Raw genomic sequence first — 23959 nt, forward strand, 5'->3', positions numbered from 1 at the left:
GTCCAGTGGGAGGGGCGACCTCCAGCCACAATGGCTGGGAGACCACAAACCCTGTCTCAGATTCCAAGACGGTGAATAGGAGTCATGAAGAAAACCAACCTGAGACTCAGCTTCCAGCCATCTTGGCAGCTGGAGGCTGACTAGAGGAAATTGTATCCATTTATTCCTCTAGGAAAATAATGTGATGTTTTCTGCACCTGGGTAGTTTAACAGGCCATCCCCATTATATTGTGTTATTTAAAAGTTTATTCGCAACTCTGTGAGGTGGGCAGTATCATTGCCATTTTTCGAGTGAGGAAAGTAAGGCGTCAAGAGGTAAAATAACTTGTCTGAATGGCAGGGTCGTGACTTGAACCAGAAGAGGCCTGACTCCCCAAAGCCCACGTTCTAACTTCCCACCCAAACTCCTTGGCATAAGCAGTGGAAGAAGCTGGGACACACTTACCCGGGCTGCCCCCCGCCTCCAGCCCACCATGCCTTCCCGAACTGCCTGGACAAATGGTGCCAGAAAACTTAGCATCGTGCTGGGATACACTTCTTATATATTTGAATGCTTTGACTTCGTTGCTCTTGACTACTGTTGCAGCTTCGGTTACATTTTCTCACCTGCTTCTGGCTGTGCATATCCCCACACGGGGCACGTGCCGTCTCCTGCTCACCAGCGCCTGCTCTCTCTAGGGAAGCCAGCTTCATTGCCCTAGTAACATAGCCAGGACTGAACCTTCCCTTTGACAAAATCTGAAGCAGGAGTCAGTCAATGTTTTTTTAATGTAGGTCTTTATTTTTCCTGTGCAAATATGAATATAGGCATAATTAATAGTTAAGGCTTTTAAAATATGTGCATTTTGAGAATACATCACTAGTTACATTTTGCAGTTGATATGAGCTTGGATCACACCTTCCTTTAAGAGACCTCTTAAATTCACTTAAAAAAATTAAAATGGCCCAATGATCCATAATAAAAACCAGAAGAGATTCATATGAACCCAAAACACATGCTTGAAAGTGCAGCATCTTTCACATGAACTATACTAGGGCCCGGTTACATGGATCATGACATCAGACCACAGAGACTTCAAAGCTGCTGGAGCAAAGCCGGCCATTTTGTCCCAGAAGGAGAGAAAAGAAAAAGAAAGAGGAAGAGGAGGAGGAAAAGAAGGGAAGGAAGGAAGGAGAGAGATTGAAGAGAAGAGAAGGGGAAACCCTGCACATATGGCTTCTCTGCATCAGGAAAATGATTCATTTTTGGGTAATTTACAGTGTGTATTTAAGCAAAGGATAGACCATTGAGGTCATAATTCACAATCATAGAACCTGAATATATAAATGTCTTATAAAATGCTAATGGAATTCTATTTACTGGGTTACAAAAAAGAAAGCTAGTTTCTGTACTCTGCACGCTTCTGGCTAGCTAAGAGCTTCGTCTGGGGATGTAATTCCAAGGGAGGGTGGGGCTTCCTCTGTGGGGGTGGAGGGGCAGTTTGCAAAGACACAGCCTAAGAGTCTCGTCTTCTAAAAGTTCTGGTCGTCAGCTTTATTTGGCTTAGGACCCCATTCCAACCTCCAACCTGAAGGGCTCACCTGGAGCACAGCTCTCTTGCCGCAGCCAGAACAGGCCGCCCCAGAGGCCCCGTCCCTGGACCGGGAGACAGGCTGTCTCCGAATCTCTTTGGCCGATGAGAAGGAGGGGTCTCTTTCCTAACCGAGATGCTCTTTTCCGTGAAACACACTCTGGCTTCACAGGGGCTGGAGGGCAGGGAGTCTGGATTTGCTCCACAGACGTGGCGTGACCTCAAATGGGGTGGCCTCGCTTTATCCCTTGTACTTGTCACAGAACGACCAAAGGCCAGAGTTTCTGGGGTCCTAAAGAGCACCTGGGGAGATACCAGATTCAGAAATATGCTCCAAACTGTCTCATGTAAGGTTGAATTTGAGTGACGACGTTGTATTGTCAGCTTCTGATATGTCTCCCTTATCAGAGGAGGTGGGGTGACGTGTGGGAGGCGGAGGGTGACTACAATATTCCATTTACAAGAAAATGAAGTCCAAAAGTCTAAGAAATCCTCGTGCATAAAAAAATAAGAGTTCTGTGCACACCCTTTCCTATGTTTGGGTTGGGGACACCTCATACTTTAAGAAGCCCTGTGTCACTCAGTGTTTCATGTGGACCTCACAACAGCCTGGCACCTAGCTGGTAATGAGTCCTGTTTTCAGATGAGGAAACTGAGCCTCTCTCCCGAGGCCACACAGCTTGCAAAGGGTAAGGAGAGCTGGAAATCAACCCTGGCCACGTCCCGTGTCGTCTACCTGCGGCCACAGAGCATCCCACTGACAGGACCGTGGGAGACAGAAGACAGACATCTGCATTGTCACTGTTATTTGGCCTCTGTTTTTGTAGCATCCCCAGGAGCTTCCCCATCGGATGGGACATCTGTCCCACAGATCTTCACCTGGCTTTCCAGCTGGCTGAGACGCTGCTTCACTCTCATCTGGGTGGAGTTGTACTCGGCCAGGAGCCGTGCAAACCTGGTCTGCAGGATGTCCAGGGAGGACTCCAGGTGCTCCACCTTCTCCTCGATGTCCTTGGGGTCCGCCCCGGCCTTGGCCAGTTCCTCGTCAATCAGGTTGTCCTTCATCAGGATCTGTCGTCCCTTCTCCTCCAGGGCCTTCTTGGCATCAGGGTATTCAGTGAGAGCCTCCATCAGATCATCCTTGGAAAGGCAGAACAGGTCTGAGTAACCAATGCTCCTGATGTTGGCCGTCCTGCGGTTCCCTGATTTGCTCCCCTTGATGTTTAAGATGCTGATCTCCCCAAAGTAACTCCCATCACTGAGGACCACGAACTGTGTGATCCCATCGTCAGCCACCACAGCCAGCTTGCCCTCCTTGATGATGTACATCTCCCTCCCAATGTCCCCCTTCTTGCAGATATAATCCCCAGGGCTGAACACTGTGGGTCGCAGCTTCAGCACCAGTTCCACCAGCAGCCCCGCCTCGCAGTCCTGGAAGATGCGGACTTTCTTCAGAGTGTCCAGGTGCACATTGATGGCGATCTCGGCCTTCAGCTTGTCTGGGAGGCTCTTGAGCACCTCTTTCTCATCCACCGTCTTCCTGTTGGCCCACAGGTAGTCAAACCACCGGATAACCCGTGTCTCCAAGTCCTTGGTCACCTTGCGGAACTGCATGTACTGCTTGATGGAGTCAATCTTGGCCTGGAACTCGGCCCGTGAAGCATTCATGTTTGAGATCATGGAGCCCACATTGCCCACAATGGTAGCAAAAATCAGGACACCTACCAGGAAGTCTACGACCACAAAGAGATACTCCTCATCTTTCACAGGGGGTGGGGTCTCACCGATGGTGGTCAGGGTCAAGGTGGACCAATAGAGACTGTAAATGTACTTCCTGGAGAGCCGTGCGTTCTCAGGTTTTGAAATGTTTGGATAAACCCAGGAATCTGTCCCGAAACCAATAAACTTGGAAATGGCAAAGTAGATGCAGGCATTCCAATGGATGATGATGAGGATATACAAGACCAAGTTCCCAATCCTGAACACATTTGGGTAGTTGGTCCTCGTCTCCGTGCGGTCAAAGAATTCAAAGAGCCGGGCAAACTTCAGTAGGCGGTTGAACCTCAGTTCTGGGTAGTTCATGCCGAGCTTAAAATAAGCCAGGTCCGTGGGGACCAGGGACAACATGTCCAGCTTGAATTGCAAGGTCTTTGTGTAATGCTTCCACAGCCTCTTGGTGTCCTTGACCATCAAGCCCTGCTCGAGGAAGCCTAAAGAAGAAGATGGAAGTCACTTGGGCAACAGGGTCTGCCTTTTTTTGACCGTGGTCCACAGAAAGATATCTTACCTTGTGACTACAGAAGACGTAGTTATACATATATAACAGAAACAATTTTCAAAAACCACATTTACCATTACTACAGGAAATGCACTTGGTTACTTTCTATTCTACGATGTTCTAATCTATTTTATTTGATTAAAAATATAGATCGATTGGGTAAAATTAATTGTGGGTTGGTTATTCAATGATAGCAAAGAATGATTATTAAGTTTTAAAAGATAAATGGAAGTTATATTTAAAAAATGTGTCCTTTAAAGTTAGAGATACACACTAAGTGGTTACTGTCTGAGATTTGCCTTAAAATACTCCAGCCACGAACAGAGGGTGGGTGATAGATGAAACAAGATTAGCAAAATGTTGATAACAGTCGAGCTAGATGAGGGTACGTGGGGATGCATAATACTACTCTCTATGATTCTGTGCAAGTTTGAAAACATTAACAATAAAAATCTTAAAAACACAGGTCATGGCCTGTCAAATTGATTTGCCCAGTCACTAATGGAGCATGACCCGTTTTTTTAAAACATTGCCCAAGAGCACAGTTGTTCTCCTTCCTGGTTGCACATTACTGTCAACCAGGGGGCCTTTAAAACACATGAAGCCTGGGACCCACCCGCTGGGACCCCGCCTGCCTCGAGATGGGCTGGCCAATGGAAGTTGCGAGGCATTTGTACTGGTGAAATCAATCAAGTAGACCATGACTTGCATTCTTCTTCTCCTTCTCTTTTTCCAAAATATTTTCAAATATGCACAAAAGTAGAGAAAATAATATATGAATCCTTTTTAAATTTTGATAAGCATCAGAATCATCCTGAGGGTTCTGTAAACCACCAAGTGCCAGGTCCATCCCCAAACTCTGGTTCCATGGGTCTGGGGCACTTCTAACAAAATGCAAGTGATGTGCTGGCCCAGGGCCACACTTTGAGGGCTAGACTGAGATAGGACTGCTCCATCTGTGAAAAGCAAACATCAAGTTTGTTGTCACATGTTAGGGACACCCTCCCTCTTGGCTCCCAGGCCCTCTATCATTCTTTGCATACACTGTGTTAATTGAGTGCCTAGATCATTATGTGGTACACCTTGTGCCTTGGAACTCCTCGATACTTCTTTACTACGTCTTCTCTAACTCTGACAACTTTTCCCATTGAAGGATCATCCATGACCACTTGGTTTCTATGCCCACCTGCCCCCTCGCCCCCCATCCCCGCTTCCCTGGCTTCCTGCTGAATCTTAAGTTGCCAAGGACAGTACCCAAGCACAAGAAGGGGTGGAGTCAATGCCGGAGTGAGGGTGACCTGTCCCACTGAAGCTTGGTTGAAACAGGAACAGTTGGCCGAATGAGTCCGGCCACTCACGGGGCTTTTCTGTCTCAGTGGGCTTATGTGACCATGGAGTGGCTGACCACCAGGACTGGCTCAGTCACCTATGCAAGCCTCAAGCTGTGTGCCTGAGGTCTTTAAGTGATGATGCTGGGCACTAACATGGAAGCAGATGGGGTGCCAGTCTGGTCCTGCTGGGTAGTGACTGTGGACTTTGGGCAAGTCATTCAGTGTCTCTGAGCCTCAATTTCTAAATCAGCAAGATGGAGATAATCACACCAGCACCTCTTGTCTCCTGCAGCAGTTCTAACGAGAAAAGAAGACGTGCTTGAAATGCTTCGTACACTGTGCAGTCACACCGAGGTTTCTTGCTGTGATCTGGTGGTGTTTATATCGACAACCATGGCATGGTTTTTAGTTCAAAAATCTCGGAAGTGACAAGCATGGCCTCCACCAGCTTATGTGATGTCTCTGAGCAAATTTGAAAAAGGTGCCTCAAGGGTGCAGAGCTTGGAGCCTAAGGCATGGGTGGGGTTTCAGCCCCTACTTACAACCGGAGGTCACCGAAAGAAAGTCGTCATTTGCCTAGGCCCTGCTTCAAATTTTAGTTCTCCATATATTAAAACTCCTCTGCAGCCACAGAGTAATATGTCCCGGATCCACTGACTGTCCAAGAAGAGGAACTCCAAGGCTGAGCCGGCTCTCCCTCCTGCTTCCTGCCATGTCCAAGAGTCACAGCTGGAGGGGTCCTTTGAGATGACGGGTTGGCCGCCTTCTTATTTCAAAGTTGATACAGATGAGGCCCAGAGAGACAGCTCGACTTGTTCAACGTCACACAACTAGTTGGGACAGCAGAGACCCAGGTGTCCTAACCCTTGCTTAGGGTCTCATCCAAGGGGTTATTGTGGCACCACCCATGCTCACTGTTGGGGGTTCCTCAGACCTGCCTGGCCTCTCCTGGTCTGGGGTAGGTAATGTCCACCCTACTGTTCTGGATCTCCCTGAATGTGCCCCTGGTCCCCCTCCTGATGCACTCTGTGTGGTCTGTGGGCCGGCCCAGAGTAGTCCCCAGGCCTGGAGCACACTCACCTGTCCGGGCTCTCACCAGCACATCCAAGCCATACAGGACATCTGCTGAGTAGTCCAGGACCAGCCACAGCATCAGGTGGTCAGACTGAAGCTCATCAAAACAGGCCCTAAACAAGTGCGGGAAGGAGCAGGCATGTCAGGGACAGGGACCAATGTGGCCCCTGCTCTGTGCTGCACACAGTGGGTTGATCCATCCTGGTGGCAGCCCTGCTGCAGGGTTTGTACCCCGTGTCATCACTCCAGGCTCTGAAGAGCTTTTCTGTCCCAAGGTCACAGAGAGCTGGGATCAACCCCAAAGACGGGGCCCTGTGGCCTCTCAGCGGTAAGCTCTGAGACCCCGGGAGTGGCAAACTTTCTAGGCCTCACCGGTGGAGTCAGGTGAAGAGGCTCAGGACTTGCCCTTTCTGGGATCAAATGCCAACGAAAATATAAGAATTTCTGAGAGATTAACCACTGAACAAGCCAGTAAATATTTTCTACCTCCTAGATCTTTATCCTCGCTATTCCTCATAAAGGCAATACCCTCAAAGACCCCTCTCAGCCCCAAAAGAGTAGCAGTTGCTCCTGTGTCCCCATCCTGCAGCTTGCTCAGCAACCGCAAAGTCCCCTGCTGCCCCTTCAGAGCAGCAACAGGTCCCTGCAGCCACAGAGCTGACACTCCAAAAGCAGCAGCTTGCCTGTGTGTCCCCTCCTGCAGGTGTGCTAGGAAAGGCCCCAACTTCTCCTCTTTCTCACTCCCCACCCCAACTTACCCTCAGGAGAGCAAGGGATCACCCCTGGCCCAGACGATCCGGAGAGCCCTGCTCACACTGAGACAGCAGTGCAGGTCTCCGCTGCATCCCTGACGTGCAGCAGGATCCGGGGCCTCCAGACCCACCGCTCAGCCTCAAGAGCAGCAGCTTCGTCTTGCGGGCTGGCTCAGGATTGCCCCAGAGCCCACCATCTGCTCTCAGAACAGCGGGCCTCCCCTGCAGCCTTATCTTGCAGTCGGGCTCGGGAAAGCCCCAAAGGCACCGCTTACCCTCACAGAGCAGCACCTCTGGCCGGCATCACGTTGTGGTCCTACAACATGCTCAGCAAAGTCGCAAAGCCCCTGCTCACCCCCGGAAATAGTCCTACCCGTCCTGCAGGCTTGCTTAGGAATGCACCCAAGCCCCCTGCCTCCCCTGCACCGCCACATCTACCCTCAGAAGAGCAGCAGCTCACCCTCATCCTGGTCCCACAGGCCCGCTAGGAAGGCCCCCAACCCCTTGCTTACTCTCAGAGAGTAGCAGCTCACCCCTTATCCCACCCTGAAGCTTGCTTAGAAAAGCCCCGAAGGCTCCTGTGTACCTCCAGAGGAGCAGCACCTTGCCCCTCTGTTCCTGAACCTCTGGCTCAGGAACTTCCCACAGCCCCGGCCACCCTGGGAAGAGCACATATACCCCACGGCCCCCTGCTTACTCTCAGAAACGCGGCGTCTTGTCCCTGCATCCCCGCCCGCACCTTGCTCAGAAATGCCAGCCAGACCCCCGCCTGCCACATTAGAGGAGAAACAAGGCGCCCTCCATGCCTCTCCTGTAGACTTTCTCAGAAATGCCCAGAAACCCCCGCGTGCCCAGACAGCAGCGGCTCGCCCTGCATCCCCGTCCTGCAGCTTGCTCAGGAAAGTTCCAGAGCCGCCACTTATCCCCACAAGAGCAACAGCTTGGCCCTCATCCCAGAAGTACACACTTGCCCAGGAACTTCCCAAAGCCCACATCTAACCTCACAAAGGAGCAGCGGCTCACCCTGCACACCGGAACTGCATCTTGCTTGGGAAAGCCCAAAGCCCAGCTTACGATCAGAGATCAGCGCCCTCCCCTGCTCAGGAATGCCCCAACCCCTACCCACTTCCCCTCGAGGAGCAGCAACTCGCTCCTGAATCTTCCTCCTACAACTGGATTAACAGGGCTCCAAGGTGCCAGGACCCTCTGTTGATCTCAAGCACAGTCCCCATCAGTGCTTCAGAGAACTCTAATGGTCCTCTTTTAGATCCTCCTTACAAATGGAGAAACCGAGGCACATATAGCTGGATGGTGATTGTGAGGGGACCAGAAGTCCAGCCTCCTGAGTGGGACTCAGAGCTCAGTCTGGAGGGCTGTCTGCCCTCACTCCCCGCCCCTCCCTCCCTGACCCTCCCAGGCTGGAGGCCCCACCCCACACCCATACCTGCACACGAGCAGACACCAGTTATAGAAGACGGGCAGGGCAATGGCAGTCAGCCAGTGGTAGTACACGTTGCTGGAGGGGTCCACCACAATGGGTTCCTTCTTCTTTCTGGAAACACGGAGACACACAAACAGTGCAGTGTGTTGGAAGACCACAGCATTGGAGGGTCTTAGAGACCTGGCCTAGCTTAGAGACCCTGGGGCAATTGCAGGCTGAAGCTCAAGAGATGGCAGTCCAAGGACAGTGTCCTGTCAGTCTCAAGAGGTCACACAGGGTGTCCCTTTATGGGAAGACAGGCTGGGAACAGGGCAGACTCTGCTCCTTCCCTCCTTGCTCAGCTCCCCAGGAAGCCACAGTTGACTATAAAATCACGGTGATGTCACGCCCCTGTGTCCTGGGGTGTCCTCCATGCCCTTCAGGATGCTGAGAACAAACATGCAGCATCGTGATGTGGGAACTGTCTGGGGGAGCTTTGTGAAAATGCCATTTCCCAGGGCCCACCTGGACCACCATCCAGGGCTGGGGCCTGGAAATGTGCATTTTAACATTGCCTTAGGGGGTTTCTGAGGCTGCCCCTCTCTGGGCTGAATTTGGGAGCCCTGGGGCATTCCCTTGGGAACGCTCTCCATCTGGCTCACTGCATCTGTGCAGACATTCTAGAGACTCATTTCCAGGCACTTGGATCCTGCCTGTCCATCAAAACCACCAAGCTGGGACTCATCTAGGTTACATGGGCCAACAGTGAATGGAAGGAGCAGCTCAGGGTGCCTTCCGGTTTTATTTTCAGGATTTTCTGAGGATTACAGTTTACAGGCAGTCCGGGAGAGTCTTCTTTTTCTCTGTGTCCACGTTCTCCTCCTACACTCCACAGCCCCCACATGCTGGCCCAGGCCTGCCGGGCTGCTCCTATGCCCCAGAGGAGACCCTGGGGCGCCTTCCTGCCTTCGCCTCCACTCAGTGAGTGACAGATCAACTGCTCACTGACAGGGCTTTGGAATGTTCCCGACGCTCATCACCACGGGGTTTGGATTAAAGTTCGTGAATAGAGTTTTCTAGTGCCCAGGAAGCCTCAACTTACCCCAACTGTGTGGACGGCCGCTTGTGTGGACAAACAGAATGCCTGGGGAGAGGACACGGGGCAGGTCCACAGGGACAGCCCCGAATTGCTCCTTGGTCTACCTGTCAGCCCCCTTTGGGCTCCCAGAGCTGGGGCAGGACTCTTCCTGTAGAATGGGCCCCTCACGTGATTTCAGGATGCCTGACTCCTGCCGGGGCAGGCTCCTCTTCCACAGCCCAAGCAGGCCCCTCTGACTGAGCCGCATGGCCTTCAGACTCCCCAGCCCTGGGCCCCGGGAGCGGCAGGCCTGCGGTGACCTCTGAACCCCTGCCTTTGGAGGCAGCTTTTCTCAGTACTTACTCCTCTTGCTTGGGGCAGTTTTCCTTTTTCTCTTCCTTTTTCTCTTTCTCCTCCTTTTTCGCCTTGTCACTGGATGATACAGGGTGACATTTAGCAATTTTCATATGCCAAGGACACTACCAAGTGGAGAGGGCAGGCTATGGTAACATGGAGGAGAGGGGGTGGTGTAGGAAAGGACGTTTCCAGCACGCTGGGAAGAAATGAGGTTATTTATTTCAACATTATAATTATAATAATATCTTTATTATTATATATAATAATATATATAATATTATATATATTATATATAAAAAAATTATTATATATAATAATATCTTTATTATAATTATAATTACTATTCCTGGAGTGAGGTAAGCCACCCCCGGAAGCACACGCTGTATACACTGAGGTATACATGTACAGGGGTCAAGTCTAACGTTCTACAGTTCCTGACCTATGTTCATGAGCCCCTAGGAACTCACAGACAGCTTGAGACGGGAGACATTTTGAGGTAAAGGGAAATAAACCCCAAACCACACATTTAGGGCGGAGAAGTCACTTGGAGCTTTGGAAGTCACATGTAAAGCCGTCAGATCTGAGGGAAAGGTGTGGCCTGTTGTTTGTTGTGGATCAAACGAAAACCTGGCCCTTGCCGGACTGTGAGGCGGTAGGTGGAACAGCGCCCCTCCCGCCCACATCTGCAGGAAGGTCCCCAGGTGCAGTGTCTCCTCAGCACGTGGCTTGGCCCTGCTTCGTCTTCTTTATTGCATGTCTTTCGTGGGCTAGGCATGGTTCTAAAGGTTATCGTTAACAGTTATAGTAGTTCTGCAAGCAGGCATCATTGCCCAGGGAACAGTTGAGGAGACCAAGGTGAAAGGTAAAAGACCCAGTCTGCCCGATGGGGCATCCACTGGAATCATCTCGGGCCCCTCGGATTCCTCTATTCTACATCCCTGAGGAAGGCGCGGGCTGAGAAATAAGTGTCTGCAAATTAAACCCTTGTTGAACAAGACCAATATGATTTACCCAGAACTTCCTCAGGAAATAATCCAAGACGTGTGTGAACACGCATCGAGAAGAATCACTACCATTCTGTCTAATAGTCAAAAAGTGTAAGCAGCCTAATCACCCAACAGTATGATCTTCATCATCAATGACGGAATTTGATGAGACCACTTGAAATGGTATTGAGGGAGAATATTCAGTGACATGGGAAAATTTTCCTAATATTTCATGAAGTTAAAGAGCAGACTGCAGGGGGCCGGCTCTGTGACTGAGTGGTTAAGTTCACGTGCTCTGCTTCGGCGGCCCAGGGTTTCGCTGGTTTGGATCTGGGGCGCAGACATGGCACCACTCATCAAGTCATGCCGAGGTGGTGTCCCACATAGCAGAACTAGAAGGACCTACAACTAAAATACACAACTATGTACTGGGGCGCTTTGGGGAGTAGAAGACGACGAAAAAAAAGATTGGCAACAGCTCAGGGCTAATCTTTAAAAAAAAAAAAGCAGACTACAAAAGAGTTCATAATAATAGCTGTATTAGTTTTCTATTGCTGCCAGAACAAATTACCACGAATTTAGTGGCCTAAAGCGACCCAAATTTATCATCTTGCAGATCTGTAGGTCAGAAGTCTGGTCTGGGTCTTGCCAGACTAAAGTCATGGTGTCGGCAGGGCTGTGACCCTTTCTGAAGACTCTGGGGGGAATCTATTTCCTGCTCACTTGAATTGTTGGCAGAATTCGATTCCTTGTGATTATAGGACCAATATCCTCATTTTCTTGCTGGCTGTAAGCTGAGGGCATTCCCAGTGCTTAGAGGCTGCTCCATCTTTGGTTCACGGTACCCGACCCCCCTCTCCAAAGCCAGCAACAGCAGGTTCAAGATGACATCTCTCTGGTTCTCTGCAGCTGGGAGAGGTTCTCCACTTTAAAGGATGCATGTGATTAGATTGGGCCCCACCTTGATCATCCAGGGTACTCTCCCCACCTCAAGGTGCTTAAACTTAATGCCTAGTACAAAGTCCCTTTTGCCGTGTAAGGTAACATAGTCACAGGATGTGGGCATTAGATCACGGGTATCTCGGGGAGCCATTATTCTACCTACTACAGTCTGTCCTTTGGCCCTCAAAGATTTACATGCATTCCATGTGCAAAATGCATTCACTCCCACTCCAAGATCTCCCGAAGTCTCATCCCATTATAGCATCAACTCAGCATCCAAAAATATCATCTAAGTCTCATCAGCTCAAAAGTCCCAAATCTCAACATCTGAATCAGTATGGGTGAGGCTCGGGGTGTGAATCACCTGGGGCATGAGTCCTCTCCACCTGTGGACGTGTGACACTAAAGAAACAAATCACTTGCTCCCAAAATACAATGGAAGGGCAGGCATAGATAACAGAGCTAGATAGTCTAGCTCAAAAAGGCAGAAGATGGAAGGACAAAAGGAGTCACTGGTCCCAAGCAATTTTGAAATCCAGCAGGGTGATCACCATTACGTTTCAAGGCTTAAGAATGCTCCTCTGTGGTTTACGCCTCTGTCCTCTGGGTCATGCTCTCTTTTTCATGAGAGGTAGCACCCTTTCTCATGAAAGATAGTTTGTAGCTGAGTGGTCTTATTAGCTTGTTTCCCGCATCTAGAATTTAGGGGTCCAGTAATATTCCTTCATTTTGTACTGTTTCTGTCCCTTCAGGTCCAAGCTGCCAGTGTTTCTGCTGGTATAAAATCTTCCAGAACTTTGTGAGTCATGTATACCAGGGGGATGCTTTCTGCTAGACCAGAGACTCATCCACAGATCTTTCTGAAAAATCTCATCTCTGTTTTTGGCTCGAGCTGGGATGGCTGCGGGGAGCTATGCGCCACACCCTCAGTCTCTTCCGAGAGTCTTTGGTGTGACTCAGTGCTCGACCTTCTGATCTATCTGAGCTATTAGCAAAAGGTTGTTCAGCCATACCCTCGGGTCTCCTGACAGTGAGTTTTTAAAATCTAGTATCTTTTGTCACTTGAGTAAACTGAAATTTCCAAAACCATCAAGTCCTGTTTCTTTTTCATTCTACAGTTCTTCCCTCAATTTATCTCTCTCCTCTCAATTTTACCACAAGCAGCAGGAAGAAACCTGTCGCTGCCTTCAACGCTTTGCTTGGAAATATCCTCAGCTAAATATTGACGTTCATGGCACACAGGTTCTGCTTCCCACACACCTGCAGGCACAATTCTGCTAAGTGGTTTGCCGTCACAAAACAAGACTCTCCTTTCCTCCGGTTCCCAACAGCCTGCTCCTCATTTCCTTCTGAGCCCTCACCAGCAGCATCCTCAAAGTGCAGGTTTCTACCGACAGTCCATTTATGACCATTTAGGTATTAGGTATTCAGGCAATTTAGGTTCTCTCTGTAGTGCTCCTCATTTCCTTCTGAGCCCTCATTGGCAGAGTTTTAACATCCATATTTCTTCTAACAACCTGTTCAAAGCAATCTAGATCTTAAAAAAAATTACATTCCTTAAAATTCTTCTACCTTCTTCCTAGTGATCAATTCCAAAGCCACGTCCGCATTTTTAGGTATTTGTCACAGCAGCCCCCACTTCTGGCATCAAAAGCTCTGTTATTAGTTTTCTATAGCTGCCATAACAAATACCACAGACCTAGGGGCCTAAAACAACCCCACTTTTTTATCTTACAGTTCTGGAGATCAGAAGTCTGGTATGAGTCTGACTGGGCGAAAATCAAGGCGTCACCAGACTGCACTCCTTTCTCGAGCCTCTGGGGAGAATCTGTCTCCTGCTTGTTTGGCCTGTTGGCAGAACTCAGTTCCTTGAAGCTGAAGACCAAGGTCCCTGTTTTCCTGCTGGCTGTGAGTGGAGGCTTTTCCCAGCTTTTGGAGGCTGCTGCATTCCTTGGCTCATGCCCCCTTTCCTCCGAAGGCAGCAGCGATGGGCTGAGTCCTTCTCACACTGCGAATGTCTCCTCCTCCTTCTTCTGTCTCATGTGTCTCACCCGCTCCTCCACCTCCCGCTTCTGCTTTTAAGGACTCATGTGATGACCTTGGGCCCACCTTGATAATCCAGGATAATCGCCCCATCTCAAGGTCCTTAAATTTAATCACATTTACAAAGTCCCCTTTGCCATATAAGGTATCTATTCACAGGTCCAGGGGTTACGACATAGGCATCTTTGGGGGAGGGGGCTGAAATTATTCTGCTTGCCACACTGGTCAATATTTGTTGAGCACTTACTATGCACCAGGCACTGTTCTAAGCATGTTACATATATTAACACATTTAGTCTTCACACAGCCCTGTAACTAAGACACCATTCCAAGCCCTGTCTTACAAGTCAGGAAACTGATGCACAGACAGGTCAGGTAATTTGCCCAGGTCACAAAGCTCTTAGGTGGCCAAGTTGGGATACAAATGTTCTTAACCAGGATCTATATTAAATACATTCTATCTATTTTTATATCTATCTGTCTGTCTATCTATCTATCTATCTATCTATCTAGTATATATACCTAGAAAAAACTTGGGATATTTGCCAACACGTTAAGAGGGGTTGTCTCTGATGACGGAATTCTACTGTTAACATGAAGTGCACTTTTTGTGGGTGTATGCTCATGGGTGCTTTTCTGTGTTTTAAAAGTTTTTGACAATGAGTGTATTAATAAATTGAGTAACAATAAGAAGTTATTAAAATCGTTAAATGAGAAGAGTAAGGACAGTCACCCATCCTCTGACGTCTTGAGTCTACTGGAGTCTGCTTCCTGCCTCTGGTCTTAATGTCAAGGCACCGGCAGAGGGTGCTGCCCACAAGCTTGTCGGCACATTTAGCCCTGCTGGGAGTTTAATGACACCAGGCTCAGCCACCCTTGCCCAGGGCTTTTGGTCCAGGATTTATCCAGGTCTGGGCCTTTCCTCTGGCTACCAACCTGCTGAGGGCCTAGGAAAGACCCAGTGCCATCCAGCTGCGTCCTCAGATCCATCCAGCACTGCCCCAAAAGACCTACTTAGAGCTGTGAAATGATGCTGCTTTTGGCTAGGAATAGTTTGATCCGGCAGGGAGAAATTGTTCAGGACCCATGAGACCAAGTGAAAATGCCAGAAATGTGGTGGAAGAATGGAGGAGGGTGTCCATAAGAATTATTTCCGTATCTTCTGTGTCCAGGTGGCCCCGTTTTGGGACAGCCTCCCATTTTGTCCCTCGGTCCTTGGCTGCAGTGTGGACCCATGATATGAGCCCATCTGAAAGGATTTATAAGAGCCTGGTGCAACCAACACCATCTGCCTCCATCCTTACCCACAGCCCAGCCTCAGGACAGAGAAGCCTAGAGACCCACAGGACCTCCACCGGTGGTTTCCAGTGCCCTGAGCCTTTGCTGATTTTGAGACTCAGCACCAGGGTTTCAATATCAGGTTTGGCTTTACATCCAACACATAGTGCAATAACCATTATTTTGTAGTTAAATCATTTTTCTTGATTGCTGGCATTTAGGTCTCTGAATTTGATGTCCAAATTTATGTAAACAAAATGCAACAGAGGTTCATGGAAGGAAATGGAAAAAAGTTCTATCAGAAGAACAAAGGGAAATAACAAGAAAAAGCCCTGGCACGTTTCTCTTTCAATTGGAAGTCAAGAAATTGGTGCTTCTTGTGGATATTGAGGGCTTTCTCTCTAAGATGAGACCTCTCATGAGACCCCCACGGTGTTCCATAAAGGGAGACTGGAGAACAGTGCACACACGCACACACGCTAACACACGTGTATGCCCACACACACATGCACACGCCCTCCCTGGGCTCTTGGGTGGCGCTTGTCAGAATCACACGTCAAACTGATCTGCCGGCTCAGCATCTGGTGATGGAAAACAATTACAGCGCGTCACGATTTCAGAAGGCTAATCTCTGGAAATATTTAAATTTCCTTTTTCCACTGCCCCGATTATACCCTTCAAATTGGCCCAAATTGGCCTTAAGACAAGGGCATTTCACTGGCACACGGGAGCTTGAGGTTGCAGAACAGAAAATGCATTCTCATCAGAAGGAGAAGACCCACTGCTCTGTAAAGGAACCCCAGTTTGCCACCGTGGAATATCTAGCAGTAGAGGGTGTTAAAACTTAAAACATTTATCCGATCCAACCCTTTGCTTTATAGATAAGAATAATCAGAGACAAAGAGATAAAATGACTTGTCCAAAGAAGTCATACAGAGCAGGTCCCTTCCCTCTGTTTGTCCATGGGGACAGATTTCCAATAAAAGGAACAGGATGCTAGAGTAATCTAGTGGTGTTTGGGTGGGTGGGAGGCAGGAGCACTTAAGGAGGGAGGCAAAGCTGGGGCTTCCATGGGGAGGAGGGTGGCCACAGAGACGGGGGAGGCAAGCGGGGCCCTGCGGCGAGCAGAGGTACTCACTTCTCTGAGTTGTTGCTGGAGTTGACATTGTTTCTGGCCAGGGGCCAGCCGCTGCAGGGAGGCGGAGAGAACGCAGCATGGGAGTCTGAACTCAGTTCGGATCGTGGGGACCATTTGCCCCCAGGTGACTACTCTGGGGCCCCCACCCCCGGTCTCCTGGGGTTCACACAGAAGCACACTTCAAGCACACAGCTTGAAGAACAGAGGGTGTTGTTATTGTCAGGGGCAAAATTTTCTGTGACTAGTTAGCTGTGGGGGAGAGGATGAACGCTTGGCTAAACGGAGGCTTCTGAATAAACAGGGATTAACTGCTGGAATCCCATCCTGCCTCCTGGCCTCGAATTCCGCTCGATTTCCTTCAGTTTAACCATACGCCGGGCAGCGTGCCAGGCTCTATGAGGGGCACAGAAATGGACCCCCTGTGGAACCTGCCCTGTGGGTGCTCTCTGGTGAAGCAGGTCGAGAGCCTTCCCCACCAGAACGGACACATTCAGCAGCCACGACGACTTGCTACCTCATCTGTAGAGGCTTGGCTCTCCAAGGGTGGCTCCCTGGAAACTCGATCACAGCAGCGGCTTCCAATTTGCAAAGCAAAACATAGACCACGGGCAGAATTGTCCCAGTGTTTAGTCTGTCCTTGCTGTGTCCCCTGCCCCCATGTTAATCCTAAAACTTCAGGCCCTGCCACCTGATCTGTGGGAGAATTGGCTAGAAGGTGGGGGCTAGTTTTGCACCCAACTGGACATTTATTTAAAGCTGAGTCGCTCAGTACCTCATGGTGCTCTATAGGAAAGAGTATTATCTCCGGGTGTCCAACTGCTGGTACACGTTTTTGACACAGCTGGTGTCAGAAATCCAGCTTGGCCTCACAGAGCTGGGCGGTGGCTTGCTTGTCTGTGGTCACTGCAGACCGCTCATTGGAGACCCTGGGGACCAAAGCTAGTGGCCAGTGACACGCCAGCCCGACTCTCAGGGCCCCTCTTCCACGATGCTGAACATCTCGCCAAATGCCATTTTGGTCCTTCTGCTCACCCTGCGCTAGCCTCCCTCTCCCCGACCAGCACGTGGCTCCAACTGCGTGTTTCAGGATTGGTTCTGATCATCGGAAAGCCGTCGAGGAATCAAAGCCCTGGGAGATCGCGAAGGAAAATTTAGCTCCTGGGGTGCAGTGGCCCACGTTTACCACGCTTCTGTGCCCATAATCTCATAAGGCGAAACCCACAGGAGAACTAAGGCCCGTCTCTGCACACATTTTGCATTGCCAAGGGACTTAGCCTGGAAAATTCAAAGTCTTCCTCCCTAAGGAGGCCTCCCTGATTGATCAGCTATTATTCTGCACCACTGCATTCATCTACTCACTCTGAACCTTCCAGTGAGTGGACAGGCATCTGTGGTATAGTCAGGGCTGCCCCGACGGGGTCCTAGCTCAAGCCTCTGCTCATCTGATCACACAGGGAAACAAAGAATCTAATGTTCATTTCCATTAGTCTAAGGTTGTGGAGAGGAGAATTTGATCAATTAAGCCAGGGAAGTCTCTGCTTTCCCAAGAGGACTGAACCAGTCTGGCTGGCTTGCTAGCAAACCTCTTTCTCCTCCGCCCCTCCTGTTTCTCCTCCTGCCTCTCTCTCTCCATCTTCTCTTTTTCTTTAGCTGCCATCTCCCCGTCTTCCTGGCTCAGTAGTGAACAGCACACAGGCTTTACAGTCATGGAGCTCCCTCACCGTCTGGGATGTCTGGCCCTGGGAACCTGGGATGACCCTGCACATGCCCAAGCCGGCACCCAGGCCCTCCACGGTCCCTTTCCCGCAGCCCAGGGAGTCTGAGGGTTTGTAGCCGAAGCTCGTGTGAAAATGTGAGCCTGGGAATGCTGTTCCAGGGGACCCTCGGAGCTCAGCCAGCCGCTCTCACACCTTTCCCCTGCAATGAAGACTAAACGGGGGTCTCCTAATGTGGCCACCAGCAAGAAATCTCCTTGAAGTCTCGTATTTTCTTAAATACGCCTGTACATTTTGCAATCTAATTCATAACCTATAATAAAAATATGCTCCCCCCACATACATATACACATACAAATATGGAAGCAAGATGGAAGCTTCAGGAAGATCCATCTTGTTTCCTCTGAGGCGTCAGGACCTTCACTCCCCAGGGGCCCAGATGCCTACACCTGAGTCCTTCTTCTGCTCTTTGACACAAAGACAGATGGCATTTTCTCTAGCAAATTCTATAGGGACCGTCTGTTCTGCCACACTCCTGCTTATTTTCATCTTTACGTCTTGTAAATCTTGGCATTACCTACGGAATTCGGCCGCAGGATCTTTTTAAACCCCCTTTTTCAGAAAGCAGATTCTGAGCCAAAGTCCTCGCTAAGAGGACTTTGTGAGGCTAAAGAGAGGCCTGCTTCCCCTCCTTGTCCCTTCCACCTGCCCTGACCGTCCTGAAGAGACCTCGGCTGCTCAGAGACAACTGATACAACCTGTGGTGGCCCAGCAGTCTCCCGGCTGACCACTGGGTGGGGAGACTTCTCAAGAACAAGAAGGGGGAGGCCGCAGCTCTGTGTGTGGGCTGTGTGTGGGGCGGGTCCTGGGAGGTGTCAGTCCAGCACCTGCCAATTTCTCTACCTCTCTGTGCCGACGGCATCAGCCACAAGCTCCCAGTCGGGCGGGGGGCCATGCAAGAAGATGCTCAGAATCCTTGCTCTGCAGATCCTTCTCTTACCAAAAAGCAAACACTCTCCCCATCCCCCATCCACCGCCCCCCATAGTTCTTAACCTGATCTGGGACCTGGATGATTCCCCTTGAAAATTCTGACCTTCTTCCCAAAAAAATGCACATATACCTAGGCATACAATTGTGGATTCCATTTAGACACTCCTTGAGGCTCCTGGTCTAACGGACTGGTGAAGCCAGTATCCCCAGATGGTTTCTGAGAACACTAATTCCAGGGAGCTCCACGTAGGATGGGGTCAGTGGTAGAATGAGGCTGGGGGCTCTGGTTAAAGGGTCTCCTCTCCTGCAGGGCTTCTTGGATCTGGACAGGGACTGTTAGAGTGTGGCTGCTCCTCCAAGACAGATTTCTTCTTCAAGGAACTGCTGAGGGGGCGGGGCTCCAGGGTCACCCTCGGGTGTGGTGGATCCGGGCTGCACAGAGCAGGCAAATGCTTCCTGCCCTGCCCTGTCTGGTGCAGGCAGCTCTTGCTCTTTTTTGGTTTCTTACCTTCTCCCTCTGTTCCGTGGCTCCTGGCTGCTCACGTTGGACTGGGCATTGCTTTCTCTACTGGACACCTCCTTGAGCTCGGCTCCACCAAAACGCTCCAGAAAAGAGTCAGGTCTCCCGTCTTGGCGGTGTAAGTGCCTGGAGGCCCAGGCGCGCAGCGAGATGATAAGGTGCGACAACCTGGAAGGGCACAGACAGCCAGTGGGCACAGAGAAGGAGTTGGAAACCCTCTCCTCAAGGGTCCGAGCAGAAGCAGAGATGACCAGCAGGACATGGTCCTGGGGCCCTGGGGGCTCAGGTTTGCACCTCCCCTCTGCCGGACCATTATTCCCTTCTCCTCTGTCACCTGCGGCCTGAGACGGAGCTTCTCTGAAAAGAGACATTGTCTTCTTTAGGGCTTTGTCCTTTTAACATCTTGACCCTACCAAAGGCACGATCCTTCAAATAGGGCATTAGCCAGCTTTCCTGCCTGTCCATCCTCTTTGCCCCTGTAGGGCTCTGTTATGACCAGGAAGCATAGGAAGAGTAAAAATGCATTTCCAAATGGTAGGAAATTTAGAGCAGGGTTTAAATGCACAAGCACCCGGATACAATTTAGATTCTTTCCCCAACTCTTGTCTTACTGTTTCTCATACAAATTCTCGTTTTCCCCCTAGACCTGTACAGAAGTTCCTTTGCAGCTTGCCCTGACCCCTCTCCCAGAGCCAGACCCCACCAAGGCCTCAAGCTCTGAGACCCCGCAGGCCTTGTCCCCAGAGCTCGTCTTAGCTCCAGCTTTTGTGGGAAGCCTTCCCTCAGCCCTGCCTCCTGCCATCCCTGCCTCTGCCCGAGGGGAACGGAAGAGAGACTTGACCCTGTATCTCAGGGCCTGGTTTCCCTGATGTGGCATCCTCAGTGAACGCCCCGTCCTCAATAAAATCAGTTCTGAGTAACCTGGAACAATGTCATGAATTGTTACACACTTTGACCCTAGTCACACTACCGTGACCTTAGCCAAAGAGAATAAATTGAAGCAGGAAAACTTCCCATGCACAGAGATGCTTAGAGCCGATGCTGCAGGCATACATGGGGTGGCTGCCCAGCCCAAGCTGTCTGCTCCGGATGCGCCCCACCCCCCCATCCTCCCTCTGCTGAGGATGTGGAACCACGGTCATACTCCCTGCTCCAGCCTCAGCCAACAGGCTCAGGGATGGTCACCTGACTCGCAGGGAGTCACTCAAACCTCTGAACTAAGAGCCACTCCAAGATGGAGTTGGGCGTTTCAACTCAAGGTCATATGGCAAAGGTCATTTTCAGCTTGTGCCTGCTGATGTGTGAGCAGAGAAAGCCGGAAACAGAGAAGACATGCAGAAAAAAAGTGCAAAGACCATGAAACTCCACGAGAAAATGAGAGGGAGAAGGCAGCTACCTTCCCAGCTCCCCGTCATGAGCCCCACTGGCTCCCTTTCCATGAGGTGGCCTGTATCTTAGGTTCCACAAGCCCTGCCCTGGGCCCTTTAACTTGAGCTGGTTTGAAGGCATTCACTTCCCTGCAAAGAACCTTAAGACAGCATTGTAAGACAAAAACACTGGAAATCACATAAATGCCCAGCTGTAATGGGACTAGTGAAATAAATAATGGTAGCATCCTCCACAGTGAAAAATATGAAGAATAAATAGATAAATTAATATTTTGCAATAACCTTAATCAAAAACCATAGAACAGATGACTATGTAAAATGACTATGGCATTGGTTAAAAAATTTGGTGGAAGGAAATCATGAGCCCTGTTGTGTTGAGCACCTGTCGTGAGTCGGCCCTGGGCTCTGATGCAGCCCTCCCAGCCGCCTGAGGGGTAGGCACTGTTGGACGCGTTTCTAAATGAGACTTGAAGAGGTGCAGTGACTTCCTCGAGGTGGCAGAGCTACGGAAGGCGGCGTGCAGCTGTCATCAGAAGGCAGACAGAGCCTAGTTAATCTTCCCAATGCTTTTGCAAGGGTGCATGCTATGGTGCATGCAGGACTGAGCACCACCGGAGGCTCTTTGGGACAGTGTCACTATTGTCCTCTGCGTGCCACTGTGGTCCACCCTATGGTCTCCCACGTCTGGCTGGTCTTTTTTCTGAATTCTTTTCTGAAACTTCCCTGGTTGGCTTTTTTTCTGAATTCTTCCAGAATTGAGCCAGACCTCAATATCACTTTTTATTAAAGCAATTTCAGATAAATGCAGTTCTTCTTAAACTTTTCTGAGCTCAGAACACCTGACCCAAGAGGAAATTACTGACAGATAGATTTCTGACCACTCTTCTCCTGCCCCTTTCTTCTCTCAATCTTCAACCCCACTGTACCCACCATTTCTCCCTGAGACGTGTCTACCTGGTTTCTGCCTCAGTCTCCCGCTTCCCAAGGTGAGGGCCCAGAATGGTGAGTTACCTGGCAGGCCCGTGGCCAGTGGAGGAGCGTGTTCTGGGTTCAGCCAGTCCTCTGGTCTCCATGGCGATCCCTTGCTGCAGTTCTGACGATGTCTCCTGGCATGGCGAGTGGGTCCTAGGAAATCAAATATGCAGCAAGCTAAATTGATTTCAAGCTCATCTACCTCCCGGACACACTCAGAAATGAGAATGCCAGATGCCCTGCTTAATGAGGAAAGCCGCCTTCACAGATCCCCAACCTGGGGGCTCCCACTTCCGTTCATTCTCCAGTAGGATCCAGCAGATCCCGGCTTTTAGGATAAATGTGGCCCTTCCTTTATAGTAAGCCTGACTGAGGAAGGTGGCTCATGCCCAGCTACTGCCCATGGGCTGGGGGAGAGGGGGCAAGGCAGCAGCGAATGGTCCTCTTCAGAGCACCGGCGGGGGGGTCCCAGTGCCTGCCATCCAGAGCCATAGCAGCTATTTCCATACAGTGAGTCCAGAACATGGATTTGGGTTTAAGTACACCTCTGCATACCGAAATTCTACCTTTGAAGGCAAGATCAGTGTCGCCTCCTTCAAGAGGCCTTCCTTAGCTTGCCCTCCACTTTGTGTGCTGCAGTCACATGGCCTGGGCAGTTATTGGCCTGCTGGCCAGGCAGCCTCCTCAGGAGCCTACTGATTAAGCAGAGGGTCCTGGAAGATTGTGTGGAATTGACCCAGCCCGCCATGGGCATTTGTACAGTGCTTTCAAATGAAAATCCATTTCTACTGTGTCCTTTTATTTTTTTTTGGTATAGAAGATTCGCTCTCAGATAACGTCTGTTGCCAATCTTCCTTTTTTTTGTTTGAGGAAGATTAGCCCTGAGCTAACAATTGTGCCAGTCCTCCTCTATTTTTTCTTTTGTATGTGGGTCACTGAAATGATGGCCTGATGAGTGATGTAGATCTGTGCCTGGGATCTGAACTCATGAACCTGGGCCACCAAAGTGGAGCGCACAAACTTAATCACTGCGCCACGGGCCATCCTCTCTATTGTGTCCTTATACCACACCCTAACCTCTGTCCCCTGTGATGCAGAGGTAACTGGGCTGGTGACCTCACCTGTGCAATTCAGGGTGAGAAGCACGAGCACACATTGGACAGGTGCTCACAACTCAAGGTGAGCGCCAGTCAGCTCCGCAGAGCCTGGCGTGGGTTGAATCGCCTGGATAAGCCAAAGTGTTTGGGCATATTTTCCTTTCTTTCCCTTTCTTTTAAACATCATAGAGTTAAAGTTTGATCGGCCTGATTAAAAGTCTTCCAGGCATTGGCCTCCAGAAATTTGCACTTCATTCTACGAATCTTGAAGAGCCCAGGCAAGACAAATTAAGTCTATCACGTGACCGATCCAGCCTAATCAGCCTTCTTAACAAGGTGGCAAGAAGCAGGCAAGAATTAACACCAGGGAAAGGCTCCGTCTCTCCCCAGTGAGTGATTCGAAGGCAGTCCTGAACCCCAGCCAGTGAGCTGCCGCCTCCTCCTTCCTACAACATCCCTGCATCTCCAGCAGCGGGGAGCTCTCTACCATCCTGTGGCCCATCCAGGCCATCTTCGCACAGCCCCGACTGCCACCAGGCTCTTCCATCCTCAGTCTCCCCATATCAGTGCCACTTTTTCTTCTGGAACTGTGTGGAATCAGGCAACTTCATCTTCTCCATGACTGCCTTGAATGATGGGACGGCTCTCATACCTGTGCCGCAGCTGGTTTTCCAGGCTAGAGACCCCAGCTCACCCAGCCATTCTTCTGCAGGTTCCATTCTCTTCCCCATCATGGTCATGCTCCTGTGAGCAGGTTCTGCATTCTTGACTGACTAGACAGGGAGACCGAGACCACCCTGCTCTTACTGGAGCCCAAGCCAGTAGTCTTTGTAGTTTGCGGGTTCGTGTGCTTTTGGTGGCTCCATCCCCAGTGACCACCAGCCAAAACCCAAAGTTTTATAACATGGGCTGCTGCTACGCCAGAAGGCCCTATCTCGTGCATGTATAATTGATTTGTTGGAGGTAAACATTCATGTGAGTCACTTGATGTTTTGGGACCCTCAGTATGCAGTGGCATCTTACTAGCC

General features: G+C 50.2%; 1 protein-coding gene across 3 annotated transcripts in view; it reads right to left on the reverse strand.

The window, feature by feature from the left end:
- Positions 1-758: 758 nt before the first annotated feature.
- The window catches only part of CNGA3 (cyclic nucleotide gated channel subunit alpha 3), a 45694-nt gene continuing 22493 nt past the window's right edge, over positions 759-23959 (reverse strand). Inside the window, exons 3-10 of one of the 3 annotated variants that reach the window (XM_008525274.2) lie at positions 21874-21987; positions 19463-19642; positions 16249-16299; positions 10880-10882; positions 9868-9936; positions 8451-8558; positions 6261-6367; positions 768-3781 (exon numbers count right to left, since the gene is read on the reverse strand). In XM_008525274.2, coding sequence (XP_008523496.1) covers positions 2376-3781; positions 6261-6367; positions 8451-8558; positions 9868-9936; positions 10880-10882; positions 16249-16299; positions 19463-19642; positions 21874-21987 — 2038 coding nt within the window. In that variant the 3' untranslated portion in view covers positions 768-2375. Of the gene's footprint in view, positions 3782-6260; positions 6368-8450; positions 8559-9867; positions 10081-10879; positions 10883-16248; positions 16300-19462; positions 19643-21873; positions 21988-23959 lie in introns of those variants that run through there. The other 2 variants (XM_070573526.1, XM_070573527.1) reach the window with 2 other exon arrangements.

The sequence above is a fragment of the Equus przewalskii genome, chromosome 14 (genome assembly GCF_037783145.1).
Source record: "Equus przewalskii isolate Varuska chromosome 14, EquPr2, whole genome shotgun sequence".
Lineage (NCBI taxonomy): Eukaryota > Metazoa > Chordata > Mammalia > Perissodactyla > Equidae > Equus > Equus przewalskii.